The sequence below is a fragment of the Macaca nemestrina genome, chromosome 19 (genome assembly GCF_043159975.1).
Source record: "Macaca nemestrina isolate mMacNem1 chromosome 19, mMacNem.hap1, whole genome shotgun sequence".
NCBI lineage: Eukaryota > Metazoa > Chordata > Mammalia > Primates > Cercopithecidae > Macaca > Macaca nemestrina.
Genome location: NC_092143.1, coordinates 49918151 through 49935205, shown reverse-complemented (window position 1 = coordinate 49935205; position 17055 = coordinate 49918151). Strand labels below are relative to the sequence as shown.

Sequence of the window (17055 nt, the reverse complement as noted above, 5' to 3'; positions counted from 1 at the left end):
TTCAGTATACCTCTAAAAATAGAAAATGGTGATAGGTATATATAGAATGTCATCTCTGTATTAGGCATGATGCCAGACCTGTACAGTTTCTGATTGCCTTAGCAACTCTGCAGACGAGATGGTATCTTTATTTTACAAATGAGGAAACAAAGAATATGCACAGGACTGTTCAGCGAGTACGTGGCAGAGCTTGCAGTGTTCTAACCACATGACTGATTGCAGAGCTTGTGCGCCTTCTATCATGTAGTCTTCTGACAATTAGCTAGTTCACTGTTCTTTCCAAGATACCCTAATGTATCTCATTGAAAACCCAACTTGTTTTTTAGGTCTTGTTTACCTGTGTATTTATCTTATATATCAACATTTTCTTGTATGTATAATACACCTATATGCATTAATTCATGGCCAAATTTGAAATCAATATTTTTATTTTCCAGAGTGCCCTTATGCCTGCACAGTTGTTTTTTAAGACAGAAGATGGAGGCAAATATCCAGTTATATTTAAGCATGGAGATGATTTACGTCAAGATCAACTTATTCTTCAAATCATTTCACTCATGGACAAGGTGAACATGACCTTATGTTGGTGGGGAACATTTTTTTCATTTTGGAAGACTGTGGCTTAGTACATTTGCTGTTTATGAAACAGAAGTATTTGTAACGTTCAGGTACGATCCTAGAAAGCTCAACAGTCTCTCCTGACCTTGAAAAAATTTAGTTGCTTTTATACACTTCAGAATGGCTTTTGTGTTGAGTGTAAAGTGGAACTGCATATGTTCCATTAATTTTTTTTTCCAAATTAAGTTCTCTAAATATGGGATTTAGTAGTTTCCTTCCTCTTAGTCTATTAAATCTTTTTTTTTTTTTTAATCTTTTTAATCCCTGGCATTAAAAAGTACGTGTTTGCCCTATTTCCCTTTTACTGAGCTCTGAAGTACTCTGTGGCCAGAAAGGACTGCAGGAAGTGATAGGAACAACCCTATTGTTCATTGAAAACTGCTAACAGAGATTTAGAGTAGATGAAAAATTTGGCATATCATCATCTGAGTCCTTAATAAATTTAATTTTGATGATCAAAGTTAAATTAACTAATTTTTTTTTTTTTTTTTTTTTTTTTTTTGAGATGGAGTTTCGCTTTTTGCCCAGGCTAGAATGAAGTGGTGTGATCTTGGCTCACTGCAACCTCCGCCCCCTGGGTTCAAGCAATTCTCCTGCCTCAGCCTCCTCAGTAGCTAGGACTACAGGCATACGCTACCACACCCAGCTATTTTTTTTGTATTTTTTAGTAGAGACGGAGTTTCACCATGTTGACCAGGCTGGTCTTGAACTCCTGACCTCAGGTGATCCACCTGCCTTAGCCTCCCAAAGTGCTGGGATTACAGGCGTGAGCTACTGTGCCGGGCCTAAATTAACTAATTTAAACTTAATTTAGGTTAATTTCCTAAATCTGTATTATATAAAACTGCTATACTATTTGCCCACAAAAGTGTCTTTTAACAGTCTGTACATTTGGTTAATATATTTTACCTTTTGATTAAAAGCTGTTACGGAAAGAAAATCTGGACTTGAAATTGACACCTTATAAGGTGTTAGCCACCAGTACAAAACATGGTAAGTTTATTTTACATCATTATTTTACTTTAGTGTACATTGTGTGTACTTTTTCAAATTGAAAATTTTTAAGTATGTTAGAGATACAAATAATTTCCACTTGTAACACTGAAGACAAGTTGGACCTTCCTGCCTGCCTCCCTTCTGTCTTTCCTTCTTTCCTGTTTCTCAGTAACTACTGGTTAATTTAACTACTGGTTAATGTAGTTACTGAGAAACAGGAAATTTCAGACATTCCTGACAATCCTGTAGACACACACACACACACACACACACACACACACACATCCACATTCACAAACCATCTGAGTCTTTTGGAGATGAATAATCTTGGGAAGTTTGGTAGAAGATTCCCTAGGAATGCTTGCCTAATGCTTACTGTAAATTCCATAGTCTTGCTACCCTTCCTACTTTATACTAGTAGTTACTGAGAAACAAAATATATGCTTTAGGTTTCCTATCCTTCCGCTGGCCACTCCCAAATCTTTTTGATGCCTTAATTACTCTTCTCAGTTTCTTCTCAGAATGATCTTTTAAAAAGTACAAATGTGCATCTTTACGATCCTGCAAAAAATCATTTATTAGCTTTCATTTTCTCTTGGGACAAAGACCCCAAAAACCTTTACCTAGCTTCTAAGTGCTTGCATAGTGTGACACACCCTGTATCTATCTTTCAAGCCTCTTCTTTTTACCACCCTTCCCCTGCATCCTGGGCTTTAGCCATACTGGCTACCTTCTGTTTTATCTAATGCATTGTGCTCTAAGGCCTTCACATACACTGTGATCATTGTCTCGAACATTCTTGTCTCCATGGCCTGCTAACTTTATTATCCTTGAAAACATGGCTCAAATGTCAGATGTCCTTCGATCCCTACTGTAAGTTAGGTGTCCTTACACTACTTCCTTTCATAGTACCCTTTATTCATAGTATTTACCCCAGTGAAGCTTGTAAGCTTTAAGATCCATGTAGGCAGCGTCAAGCATCTATTTTTACTTACTTGGCAAATTTCTTCCGACATGGTCAAGAAACAATAAATACCTGTTAAGTGAATTTGTGCCAACTATTCTGTATTTATGATGCAAGAATAAATGAGATATTTCTTACTCTACAGGGGTATAGACTCTCCTAATTTGCATGCAAATTATTGTCCTGTAGGCTTACCAGAACCAGATCATGATAGTTTATGATCCTGAAATATTGTTTTCTTTATCCAGCTTTTATTTTTTAAATATATCCATTGTTTTATGCTTCTTTTGTCTTCAGATTTATCAGACTGACTTTTTCTCCTTCTCCCACATACTGTCTGTCCCCTTTCCCTTTTGGTTTTTTTTGGTAGTTTAAGGGATTTACACATCTGTCATTACCAGGAAATGACAGAAGATGGAATATTAGACAAAAGGAGCCATTACATACAGTTTTACATGCAGCTTTTAGAATTAGGTGATTGTCATCCACAATTCTAGATTTCTTATGGTGATTTTAAATTTGGAATATTTTAATTGGTATATGTTGTAAATCTATAGAAAGAAGAAATTTTTGATGCTAGATTTAAGAAGCTTACTATTAGTTTTCATTCCTCATGTTTTATAATAGAAATCAGCCTAGAGAAACATACAGACTAAATCAGCTTAATTTTTTTTTAATGTTTTCTTATAGGTCATATGACATAAATGCAAGTACAAACTTAATATAGTGTACATAGATCTTTTTAAGTTGTTCAGATATGGAATGCATTTATTCACAGATGAAGATTATTCTTAGCAGAACCTTTATTTTTCTTTCTTAACCAGTAGCTATGCTTAATGCATTGCATACGTTTCTGTGTAGGCTTCATGCAGTTTATCCAGTCAGTTCCTGTGGCTGAAGTTCTTGATACAGAGGGAAGCATTCAGGTATGGTATCAATAAAGATTATGCAATTCGTGAATATATTCTTGTCATAAAAAATTCAGTCTTTATAACATAGAGTTAAAAATGAAAGTCTCCTTTTATCATTTTTCTTTCTTCAAGTTTTTTTCTTCCTTTATTCAGAAGTAAGCATGTTTGCAGTTGAAGATTCTTCCATTTGTTACCTGCAGATACTGAATTCCTTGAACAATGCATGTGTGTCAAGGGATCAGGCATTAATTGGTGAACACAGCCTGACCAACATGGTGAAACCCCGTCTCTACTAAACTCACAAAAATCAGCTGGGCACAGTGGCACACACCTGTAGTCCCAGCTACTTGGGAGGCTGAGCCAGGAGAATTGCTTGAACCGGGGAGGTGGAGGCTGCAGTGAGCTGAGATCACATCATTGCACTCCAGCTTGGGTGATAGAGTGAGACTCTGTGTCAAAAAAAAAACAAAAAAAAAAACCAGAGTTAATTGGTGAACAAATTAAAATTTGTTAATGTTTGTACTTGCATTATATTCCAAAGACTGGAAACATTGTAATTTATTTGATATTAATTGATGAGCACTTTATTTCCAGTTTTTGTTACTCAGAACACTACCACAATGATATTGTTGCTCATCTGTCCTTTGTACAATTATTTAAGACCCCTGTCCTCTCCCTGCAACCTGTTGCTCCCCTTTAAATATGAGAAAAGGTCAGTGGTTCCTGTGACAAAGTAATGAATATGTTTGGATTTTTTTTTTTTTTTTTACCGTTTAAATACATGGATTAGTTCTTGTAACATCTTAATGGTTTATTTTTGTTTTTTTTTTTAATATAATTTTCCTGCTTCCCTATGTAAAAAAAAGGCGTGTAATTAAAACAAAAATTGATACACCCAAGATGAAAGAAACAACATAGAAGGGCTTGCTAGAAGATGTTTGATACAGCGTGTTTTTGCCTTTCCCTATTTAATTATTCCATTTATTCAGTATGGGAGTCAGATTTGTAGAAAAGTATTACTCTGATTCTTTTGCAAAGCAAGTGCTTATTCTGTTCTTTGATTTGGGGTACAGTCATATGCAGTGGTTAAAAGCTCAGGCTTATGACATCAAACTGCCTGGGACTGAATTCCACCCATGTTACTTTCCAGCTCTGTAACCTTGAGTGAACTGGTTCACTCTCTCTGCAGAGAAGAGTTAACATGGTAGCCCTAAGGTTGCTATCTTTAGAAAGGCCTGCTTGCCAGGAGTTTGGTCACTGGCTTTCAGCATGTTCCCTTTGCTTCCTAATCGATAAGGGTGGTTCACTGTGCCTAGATTGTTCAAATAATATGCTTTATACTAAACAACCCTGGAACTTTATAGTTGCTTGACAGAGGTTGCCTGGGTGACCAGTTCCCGTTAAAACCTTGGGTTCTAAGTCTAATGGGCTTCCCTTATCAGAAACATTGCACTAATGTTACTGCTTTTTAATTTTTCTTTTTGGCTATTGGAAAAGAAGCTCACTGTGTCTCTTCACAGGACAGAGAGGGCTAGGATGCCTGTGTATGAATTTCTCCAGATTTTTTCTGTGTGTGTTTTCCATGTTGATTCTACTGTGTATCCTTTCTCTGTAACAAATCTTAGTCGTGATACAGCTACATGTTTAGTCTGTAAGACCTTCTAGCAAGTCAAACCTGTCAGTGGTCCTGGGGACCCCTTTAACATACCCCTCAAGACACAGTTTTTGCATCTGTAACATTTCCGTAATAACCCATATTACTCTAGGATTGTTCTGAAGAGGACATGAAGTGTACTTAAAGTTTTTAGCACGGGTCCTAATTGCCAACGTTGTTTCATAAAGTTTTTGATTACTTATGTTGTTTTGTGTAATTATGATTTTATAAAATGAAAACGGTGACAGTTTGTATACTGACTCTTGGCTGCACATCTGATCTGTGTAAGTCATTTACCTGGATCATAGATCACATTCGGCTTTACTTGATAATTAGAAGTTGTTTTTCAGTAATTAAAAGTTGTTTTCTGAAACTGTAACACTTCTTGTTTCTCCTTGCTACACATCTTCGCGAAAATCGTAGTGTTGCCAAACTTCAAATTCTTCGTATCTCATTTTGGTTTGTTTGCATTTTCCTGATTATGTGTAAGGTTGAACATATGAAAATTTATGTATAGGCCATTTGTTTCTTCTGTGAAGTGCATGTTCGCATCTTCCTATGGCCCATGTTCCTGTTGTGTTGTTTATATTTTTTGTATAGGTTTATAGGAATTTTTAAAATATATTCCAGATGCAAATCCTTTGTCAGAATACAGGGTATTCAAAGTAGGTGAAAACATAGGATAAACTTTTTTTTTTTTTTTTTGAGTCTCGCTCTGTTTCCTTACTGGAGTGCAGTGGCACGATCTCGGCTCACTGCAACCTGTACCTCCCGGGTTCAAGCAGTTCTCCTGCCTCAGCCTCTCGAGTAGCTTAGACTACAGGTGCCCGCCACCACGCTGATTTTTTTATTATTAGTAGAGACTGGGTTTCACCCTGTTGGCCAGGATGGTCTCAATCTCTCGACCTTGTGATCTGCCCGCCTTGGCCTCCCAAAGTGCTGGGATTACAGGTGTGAGCCACCGCCTCTGGCCAGGATAAACTCATTTTCTAATAGTACGTTAATTGTATTTTCAGATAATATGGTCTGTGGTGTTTTTTTGTTTGTTTGTTTGTTTTTTGCCTCTAAATGTAAAAGAATAGGTGCAATTGGTAATCTGGGGTTGAGCGGGGGAGGGGTGCATTATACACAGTTTCCCCTAGTGGAAACTCTAGTGTATTTATTGTACTCTTACAATTCTTTTGTTCAGTCAGCGTTTCTCATACTGTATTTTGATTAAGTTTTATACTAGACACTTGTTGGTCATTGTTTATAGTTTCAAAACACCTAATTTGTTTGTTTGTCTTTTCAGAACTTTTTTAGAAAATATGCACCAAGTGAGAATGGGCCAAATGGGATTAGTGCTGAGGTCATGGACACTTACGTTAAAAGCTGTGGTAAGTGTTTCAGGCTGTTACTTTCCATTGATCAAATAAAGAAGAGCAGGCCATCCTGATACTGCCATAATCATAAACATTTAGAACATGTTAATATTTAAATGCTCTGTAGGAAGAGTAAAAGATAAATGTTGATTAAAGTAGTCATTAATGCTTTGACATAATAGTAGTAACAAGATGTAAATTGTATTTAGTCTTCAGGGATATATCTTTGCAATCACTGAACTATTTTATAATTGCAATTTGTCTCTTCCTGGAAGCTGTTAATTTTCCATTAGATTTTCTCCATTTTTGAATAACAGAAACTAAGTAGACCATGGGAAAAGTCTCAATCAGAAATAATTGTGCTTTAGATAAAGTTTAAGAGCTAAGATAATGGTGCTTCATTAAGAGGGTGCCCTCATGGTATTTTAGAGTCAGTTCTTATGGTCCATTCCTAGAAATAAGTAAGCAGTAGTAGTATTTCCTAGAAATATATAGTAAGTGACATAGGGATTAATTTTTATTCTTCAGGCGTTTATGCCTAACTTCATGAAGCTTATATTCTAGAGGAGTTTTTTTTTTTTTTTTCATTTTCTTTTGTTTTTTCTTTTCTTTTCTTTTTCTTTCTTTCTTTTGCTTTTTTTCCTGGATACAAGGTCACATTCTTGTCACCCAGGCTGGCTAAAGTGCAGTGGTGCAATCACAGCTCACAGCAGCCTGGACCTCCCAGGCTCAGGTGATTCTTCCACCTCAGCCTGCCGAGTACCTGGGACTGTAGGAGGTGTGCACCACCACACCTGGCTGATTTTTTTTGCATTTTTCTAGAGACAGGGTTTTGGCATGTTGCCCAGACCGGTCTCAAACTCCTGGGCTCAAACGATCACCTGTTTTGGCCTCCCAAAGTACAGAGATTGCAGGCGTGAGCCACTATCCCCAGTGTGTTTATTTTTTTATTTAGATGTTTTTTATAATTAGATTGTTTAAGGGAGGATTGATAAAGGAATTGGCACTAGAGTTGAGCCGTGAATGGCATAGGGTATATGATATGTTATAACTTATATAAGTGCTATATTTATGCTTATGTCCATATTTTTGCCTATACTTAAGCTGGGAGAGCAAGAAGAGGGCTTTCTAGTTAATTGTTAAGACTGTATTTAAACTTGCATGTTGTTTTCTAGTTTAAAAGTTGCTTTCCTATACATAGTATTTTTGTGTTTTTCACAACACCCCTGTGAAGTCACCTTCCAAATTATTTTGGAGCTTATTCTGAAATTTATTGTTGATGATACATTTTTGTCTGAAAAACAGAAAGAAAATGAAGTTTGAGAATATGGAAATAAAATTGTGTTTGTATATGTTACAACCCTTAATAGTTTTAATTCTTGTATTTACTGTAGGAATATAAATGTGTATTACATGTAACTGAATTTGCTCATAAACATGATTACATGCAGTATTTAAAGACTTAAAATCACTGAAGGTTTTGAGAGAAAATGTTTCTCCTTGTCCTCTTACTCTGTATTTCTCTCTCTCTTCCCTCCCTCCTTTCTTGTTTTCCTTCTTTCTTTTGAATGCCCCTTTTCTGTTTTGTTTTTCTCAGAGTTTCAAGTCTATGTTTTCTGTGATCTAAAAAATTACATATCATCTAAAGGCTCAACTAGGCTGAACATCCAAGATGGATCACTCACACGATTGGCAGATTATACTGTCTTAGCTAGGCTTATAGTGAATCACCTACACATGACCTGTCCCTGGCTTGGGCCTCTCAGAGCTGGGTTCCAAGAGCAAATATTCAGACAGACAGGAAATGGAAAATACTGGTTTCTGAAGGCTGGGGCTGGGAAGTTGGTACTATATCACTTGTGTTATATTCTGTTGTTCAGAGCAGTCCTAGAGCCTTCCTGGATGTGAGGGGACAGAATATATATAGATCCAAGCTCTGGATGAAAAGGATGTCACAGAATTTGTGGCCATTTCCCTTAGTACCTTTTTACATGAGGTGTTTTACATACCCCCAGATAATTATCTTTTATGTTTTTACTTGTAGCATAGTTATTGTAAACCTTTTAAAGTCATAAATCTGTTTAATAAAGAAATACTTTTTCCACACAAACTACATGCACATACACTTGCCCTGTCAATATTGACTAAAATTTGAAAATTCTGCTCATTTAGTAAAATTATCAGAATGGTATGTTACAGGTACGTGCTTAATGTCATACCATTGTGTCTTTTGTGTAATGGTCCATTTTTTCCCCAAGAGCTAATGAAAATATGACTGACTTTTTCATGGGGAAAGAATAGCAATTTAAATTATCTTACCTATTGGACAGTTAAATTCACATTACATCTTATTTCTCCCTTTTTTCCCAACATTTCACCTGTGTTCATCCCTCAATAACTGATTTGATGGCAGCTCTTCTCTTCATCTAGAATAGCCTTCTGTTTCCTATATGGCTTCCTGTATGACAAAATAATCTGTGTGTAACTTCCATTTTAGAAAATAATGTTTTAAGGTTTTTGCAGGGTGTAAGAAAAAACAATTGATAATAGTTTTGGTGACATCTTTTCCAGATTAAAGTCTGTATCATGCAGCTAAATGTGGGAATACTGTTTATTCTCACATACACACATATCTTTACTAAGTAAAGGGAAATAGGATCGGTGGTTTATTTGTCTTTATAATTTTCTTTAAGTCAAAGTTTTTTTTATAAAAACAATTTCAAGATGTTTTGCATCTCACATGGAGTAAAAAAACTAACAATATTGTTTTAACAAGATTTTCTTAGACAGAAATAGTGTTTCCATTATTGTATAAAGAATAATTTTCCCTAAAAATTTTCTAGCAAATTTATTTCAGGTCATCTTAAATCATTCTGAGTATTTTCTTTTTTTTTTTTGAGATGGAGTCTCACTCTCTCGCCCAGGCTGAAGTGCAGTGGCGCGATCTCGGCTCACTCCACCTCCTGGGTTCATGCCATTCTCCTGCCACAGCCTCCCAAGTAGCTGGGACTACAGGTGCCCACCACCATGCCTGGCTAATTTTTTGTATTTTTTTTTTAGTAGAGACGGGGTTTTACCCTGTTAGCCAGGATGGTCTCCATCTGACTTTGTGATCCGCCCTCCTCGGCCTCCCAAAGTGCTGGGATTACAGGCGTGAGCCACGGCGCCCAGCCCAAATCATTCTGAGTATTAATTATCTCTTCAACATTTCTGAGGATTGTCCCATTCTTACCTCAAATGTTTTGTTGTTGTTTTTCAGGATGTAGCCTTGTTTGAAGTGCTCTGCTGAGTATTGACACTTTAAACTATTGAAGCACTCTAAATTTTCATCTTTACTATTAAATATGACCCTATGTCGATACATATATTTCACTTGACTAAACATATTTATCAGAATGACCATCCAACATATTTATGACCATAACCCAATGAGGCAGGGCAAAAGACCCTTATTCATTTTCCATTTCCATGTAACAATGAAATATCACTCTCAAACAAATTTGATGATGAGTCGTTTATATAAATATTTTGCTTTATAATTAGAATTAAGCATAATTCATGTATATCTAGTTACATGAAAATTTTAGGTCAGAATTAACTGTTGCAACACGGGTGAATCAGTATTCTGTAGAGATAGCTAAACAACTTAATTAGTGACAAAAACCAATTGTACTTTATAATTTAAAAAAAAAATGAGAATAGTGAGTAGGTCTGGATTGAACAACTCAGCTGCACTGATGTACAGTGATGTTATTTTTGAAAATTGCAGGAGTTTCTCTTGTCTTCATATGCACGTTATCAGTAGTTTAGTACCCTTGAGTAGCAGCTAGATTTCTAAGAATCACATATTAGAGAACCTAAGTGTACTAAGTTCTCGTGTGTTCTCAGGGTACTCTACTGAGTTTCTCTTTAGGGATATCTAATTTAATATCCCTCAGTAAGTCACTTAGTTATTTTTCAATGGGGAGTCTTTAGTCAGTTTTGAAGTTGTATGTATTGTGGCAGTTTTAGAGCAGTGCTACTTAAAGTGTGATATGTGGACCCACAGTATTGGGTTTACCTGGGAACTTGTTTGTATTACAGAATCTTGGGCCTTGCCCTGATTCTGTGATCAGAATCTGCGTTCTAACAGGATTTTCAGGTGATTCTTATGTTCATTAATACACTCGAGTTTAGAGAAGACTTCTCAACCTTTGGTGTGCATAGTAATTTTTGAAAGCTTGTTACAGTGGAATTGTGGCTGCTGCCACTAGAAATTCTGATTCAGTAGGACTGAGGTAAGGTTGAAGAGTTTACATATTTAATAAGCTTTCGGGTGATAGTGATACTGCCAGTCTGTGGGATCACATTTCGTGTAGCAATGCTCTAGATCAAGGGTCAGTAAGACTTTTCCCCAAAGCTTTGCAGGTAGTATTTTAGGCTTTTCTGTTTTTTTTTTTTTTTTTTTTTTTTTTTTTTTTGAGATGGAGTCTCGCTCTGTCACCCAGGCTGGAGTGCAGTGGCCGGATCTCAGCTCACTGCAAGCTCCGCCTCCCGGGTTTACGCCATTCTCCTGCCTCAGCCTCCCGAGTAGCTGGGACTACAGGCGCCCGCCACCTCGCCCGGCTAGTTTTTTGTATTTTTTAGTAGAGACGGGGTTTCACTGGGTTAGCCAGGATGGTCTCGATCAATTGACCTCGTGATCCGCCCGTCTCGGCCTCCCAAAGTGCTGGGATTACAGGCTTGAGCCACTGCGCCCTTAGGCTTTTCAAGTCAGATGATCTGTGTGACTGTTCAACCCTGCCATTGTAATGCTCAAGCCAGTATGTAAATGAATGAGTAAGACTGTGTTCAAATAAACTTTACAAAAACTGAAGGGAGCCAGATTTGGTCAACAAGCCGTAGTTTTTTCTCCCTTCATCTAGATACCCTTTAAGTCCTCCTCAGTGGACCACTAAATGTTATCATTGCATTCCGCTGCAGTTAACATAATGTACATATAGTGACTTAATCATAAGAGTTTATTTTCTCTTTTGTGACAAAACTAGTTGTAAGAGGTTGCTGTTGTTCCAACTATTTAAGGTGGTTAGGGCAAGGTGAAGGCTCTGTGATTCTCTTGCCCTTTTCCTTACGGTCTCAAATAACTGCTGCAACTACAGGCATGATGTTGCAATCTAGACAGGAAGGAGGAAAGGCCTGAAGGGCTAACCTCCTAACTGAGTCAGCCCTTTGCTTAAAACTGCTCTCCGTGCATCTACATTTGCTTACATTTCATTGGACACAAATTCCAGCCCAGTGACTTTGGACAATACCATTAATTCTTGGAGCCTGAAGTTTTTCATTTGAAGGATGGTTATCATACTTAACTGGCATCATTAAAAGGGTTAGAAATGATGAATATGATATGCCTAGCTAAGAGCCTAGCCTTCAGTACATTGTAACTGTGATTGTTATTAATACTATTTTTCCAATGATGATACATTGCTTAAGTTGCTTTTGGACTTCTGGAATGGCCTTCAGAACCTGAGTTAAATGAACCGTATTATTTACTGAATTTGAGCAAGGTTGTAAGTTCATTAACAGGTCGTCCCATCTTGTTTTTACACATGGGCTGAAATAAACAGGTTTTGGTAAATATTGCTATAATTTTATATGTGTACAAGTTGTATTTATTGTCAGGTTATTAATGGTAGAAATAAACATAGTAAAAAAAAAAAAAAACCTCCAAAAAGGTGCTATTTGCTAAATTCTGTGTAAGTAGTTTCAATAAATGCTAAATTTTCAGACTTTTTTTTAGAAGAAAAAGAAAACAGAATACAGCTAGAGCCAATGCCTCTGCCTTTAGTCTTGATCATATAATTTTTCTTAATGCTTTAGAAGATTATTGCGTGAACTTCATAAATGTCTTTACCACTCAAATGAATGCATTTGGTTTTCCATCTGCTTCCATGTCAAGATTATTTTTCCACAGACTTAAAAAAAATTTAACCCTGCATTTACTTATGTTATCTTATAGATAACATGGTTATGAGTTATGAGATAATTGACAGTTGACTTTATTATGTGTATTTCTGTAGATACTTCTTTTTTGATGTCATCTTTAACTGTGTCCAATTTGATATTAGAATTGCTAGGCCCATGTTATAATTAAGGTCTCCTTAACCTAACTTAAGTTTTGATGCAAGTGACTTTTGTAATTTCACAGAATTCTGCAAGATTTTCTGTTTTAAATAGTACTTTGAGTTTCAAGTGACAGACATAGAGTTAAAGATTGCATATTTGAGAATTTAGGTGAGAAACCAGAGACATTAGAAAACAATTGATAATAAAGTTGCACAAACTGCTTTTATATTCAGTAGAATGTATAACCTGGTTTGCATTTGTTTTCACATTTTTTTAACTGTTATTGCAGCTGGATATTGCGTGATCACGTATATACTTGGAGTTGGAGACAGGCACTTGGATAACCTTTTGCTAACAAAAACAGGTAACAATTAATGGCTACCAGTAGACATACATTGTATTTGCCCATGGTTTTTACCCCTGAATCTATTTACTAACAAGATAAATTGTGGCTGGGCGCAGTGGCTTACGCCTGTAATCCCAGCACTTTGTGAGGCCAAGGTGGGCAGATCACCTGAGGTTGGGAGTTCGAGACCAGCCTGACCAACATTGAGAAACCCCGTCTCTACTAAACATATAAAATTATCCGGGCGTGCTGCACATGCCTGTAATCCCAGCTACTCTGGAGGCTAGGACAGGAGAATTGCTTGAACCTGGAAGGCGGAGGTTGCAGTGAGCTGAGGTCGTACCATTGCACTCCAGCCTGGGCAACAAGAGCAAAACTCCATCTGGAAAAAAAAAAAAAAAAAAAAAGATACATAAGTGAAGATAAATCAGAGAGTCTTAAAAATTCCTTTAAATGTTACCTTGGAAGAGGGATAGTCCTTTCCCTTGTAAGTATTGCTTTAGTAATAATCCTACAGATGGTCGTTTTGCACACACTGCTGTACTGGAAATGCCTCTTTTTATGGAAAGCCCATAATGGATACAAGCAGCTCAGTCTCTTACTGTATAGCTCTAGTTAGATTGTTAAAATGTCCTTTCTCTTACAAAGTGTGCTTAATTCACTTTAATATCTACCTTTAATTATTTGCTTTTCCCCTTGGGGTTCTGTGGGATAATCATTCTCAGCGCCCTTTGTCCTGACAACTCTTTAGCCCTATGTGTTTATCTTTATGCTGACAGCTTCCAAACTTACAGCTTTTTACCTCAGTCCGTTTCATTACCTTCAAATTGAAATATCGAACTGCTTACTTGAAATTGTCATTATATATGGCCAGTTGTAAAAGTTTATCCTTTCCTCTACTACCTACCTAAAACCTGCTTCTCACCTCATTTTCCCGTTTCAATAGATAGCAACATCACCTACACAGTTGTTCAAGCTCTAGACCTCAAAGTCATTCTTAATATGTCTTTTGGCCTCATCTCATATACTGAACCTATTAACAAATCTTATCTACTCCTCAACTCCAAAATAGATCATGAAGTTACCTACTGTCTCTTCATTTTTACTACTTTCACCCCACTTGAAGCAACCAATACATGTTGCCTAAACAATTTGAGTGAAATCTGAACTCTTTACTGGGGCCTTGTGGCTTGTCCAGGCAGGCTTTTGTCTGAATGTCAAACCACTCCTGCCTCAGACAAGAGCCTTTGTTATTTTCTCTTTCTGGAAAGTTCTTTATTCAGATCTTTGCTGGGCTGACTTAAGTTGAAATTCTAATGGCATAACTTTAGAGAAGCCCTTTCTAACTCTTTGATCTGTAATAACATATCTGCCTCTTCCTCCAATGCTCTCTACTTATTACTGTTTTGTTTATAGCACTTATCACTAACTGAAGTTACCTTTTTTGTTTAATTCAACACCTATTTATTGAACACCTAGTAGATGCTGGGAATACCAAAGTTAACAGATCAGACAGAAATCCTTGCTCTCCTAGAGCTTGTTGAGTTCTTATCATTGTCTTCTCCCATTCAGGATGCAAGTTCCATGAGAGCAGGAACCTTTGTCCGTTGGGGTTACCCCATGCCTCCGGACCTTGAACAACACCTAGCTAAGGTGTTCAATAAGTCAGTGTTGAATTAATGATGAATAAATACTTGTGTTCTTCCATGATCCTTTTTATTTTCTGGCCTAAATAATTCAAGTTTCTTCAGCCTTCTGCAGAAAACAGATGTTTATGTTACTCTTTAAATTGGTCTCTCAAAACATTTTCTGTTTTATTTGTATTTCTCCAAATTGTGATAATAATTTAACATAATACATCAAGAATAGTCTAATTATTAATATAATGACCCTATTTATGTAATTTGGAATGTCATATATTCAGTTTTTAATTATTACATATGGAAAATCATCTGATCGAACTTGCATGTGTCATGTCGTGTCTGTGTCAAAGCCAGTCAGTCTCCTTAATAAACAAGACCAAAAGAATATAATCTGATTTTCATGGAGATTCTTGGCTGATTTGCTAATTTAGCAGAGGATATTTATAAGTAAACATCATGGTGTGTTTGGAGAGAGCTGTAATTTGAAAGTTTCATGTGTTATTTTCACTAGCTCTTTTTATTGGTGGAATCTTTTAACCACAAGAGTTAAGCAGCAGAAATGATTCCATTTGTTTCTAGATTGTAATCATTTACAACTACAATGAAATTCTTTAATATAAAAAGTAATATTACATTGTAATATTATATTAAAAAATTCTTTTTTTTTTTTTTTTTTTTTGGAAATTGATGAACAGTGTAAAACTTTTTCTCTTGGACTTTGAAAAGTGCCCTCATGTATGTGTATTTGTGTGTGTGCGTGTGCGTGTTTTAATGGGGGTATTTAAGAGTAAAACCAGAAGGAAGAGTCTACGTAATATACTTTTTTGGCCCAGGTCTCAGTCTTGTTTAATGGAAATTGAATGAAATCGTAGAAACAGAAGCTTTAAGCTTTTGTTAACAGTTTTCCACTAGAGGGTGCTCCAAATTGGCTTTTTAGAAATCAAAACTTTAGCCTAAAATGTGCATAAATAAGATGCACCTTTTTTTTCCTGTTAAAACAGCGGTTCATTTTTTCTTAACTGCTCTGTAATTCTTCCATCCCGTTACGTTATGCAGTTAGCATTTTAAATCTTTGTTACTAAGATACATGTTTTCAAATTTTTAGTTTTGGTTTGGATGAAATTAGATTCTATAAGGAGAGACTGAGTATGTCAAGACAAATAGAAGTATAATGCATTCCTCAACTTCTCACAATTTAAAATATTTTTAAAAAATTTTGTGTCTCTAGTCATTTTTACTGAGAGTCTGTATTTCAAAGCGGTTTTAAGTTACATTTCATACATGTTGTAAATAGACTTTGTATAGTTCAAAGTTAATTTTGAATGTGCCTCATTGCAGGAAATATATTCCAATGTTGTTAGTTTAAAAATGCCTCAACTATCATGAAGATTTGTCCATTATATATTTTGAGTTTATTATGCCTTCAAATTGAAAACTTTGGGTTCTCTTATGTAACTGTCCAATCTTTCAATGGCTGATGGAGCATTTTTTGATAATCAAGTCACATTTCTGTTTTTCTGCAAAACATAATACCTTTGTTTTCTGTTCTCATTTGCCAGCACGAGCAGGTTTAGAGTCTAAGATTCCGCTTTAGATTAAAGTGGTTTTGAATTGTAATCAGACTTCCACTGTATCATCTGTGTCTAGTTTTTTGATATGGGGGATGGAGCAGAAGAAGGAGACATGCAGATTTCATTTCACTGATACTTTTGGGGGACTTACCCCAGACAAACTATTCCACCCTGTAAATATAGATTAAATAGAAAATGATCCAGCTAAGAACTCTGGGCGTGTGAAAGAAAATGATTCACTGCATATAGAGAATGTCAAAATCTATACAAGAGTAATGTTCTGAAATGCAAAATATTCATCGCAATTATGGATTTCCCAGACTTCTTTTTTTGGCCCATGCTTTGTTTTTGAATACTTTGAACTTGGTTGATGTTTACTCAGCTTGTGCAGCAGAGGGCGCTGTGTATCCACCATAAATGTAAAAGTGTAGAGTCAGTGTATTGTCATGTGATTAATAACAACGCTGTTTTCTTGAAACAAATATGGGGTGAGTGATATTTTATTAGTGCATTACTATCGAATTCTTATTACTATAGAATTCTTTGGACAAGAAATTACAAAGCTAGACTGTGATGTGGGGTTGAAAAATAATAGATTCCCCCCCCCCCCCCAGAGTTATTGTCCTTAGGAGAAGCTTTAAAAACCTTACTTAGGGCAATCAGTTGTGGCAGGATTCAAATGAAACGTAGTTTGAGTTTATCCCAGCTCTTTGGAGAAAGGTTAATTGTTTTGTTTTTGTTTTTGAGAGTTTGAGGAAAGAGGGAGAGGCAGTATAACTTAAAAATATGTTCATTGCTTATGGTATACTTTTTAATACAATCAGTATTTGAAATTCATTTGTAAATGACTGAAAAACCTTCACAAACGTAAACAGGGAACTGCTATCTG

At 36.1% G+C, this 17055-nt stretch overlaps 1 protein-coding gene across 10 annotated transcripts in view; it reads left to right on the top strand.

Annotated features, from left to right (window-relative positions):
- The window catches only part of LOC105499299 (phosphatidylinositol 3-kinase catalytic subunit type 3), a 563324-nt gene that overhangs the window by 82509 nt on the left and 463760 nt on the right, over positions 1-17055 (top strand). For all 10 annotated transcript variants that reach the window (XR_011616915.1, XR_011616923.1, XR_011616919.1 and 7 more), the window contains 5 exons: positions 438-566; positions 1542-1611; positions 3440-3504; positions 6435-6519; positions 12896-12970. Coding sequence is in view for 1 of the 10 variants with exons in the window: in XM_011771834.3 (XP_011770136.1) it covers positions 438-566; positions 1542-1611; positions 3440-3504; positions 6435-6519; positions 12896-12970 (424 nt within the window). In the remaining 9 variants the exon portion in view is untranslated. The remainder of the gene's footprint in view (positions 1-437; positions 567-1541; positions 1612-3439; positions 3505-6434; positions 6520-12895; positions 12971-17055) is intronic.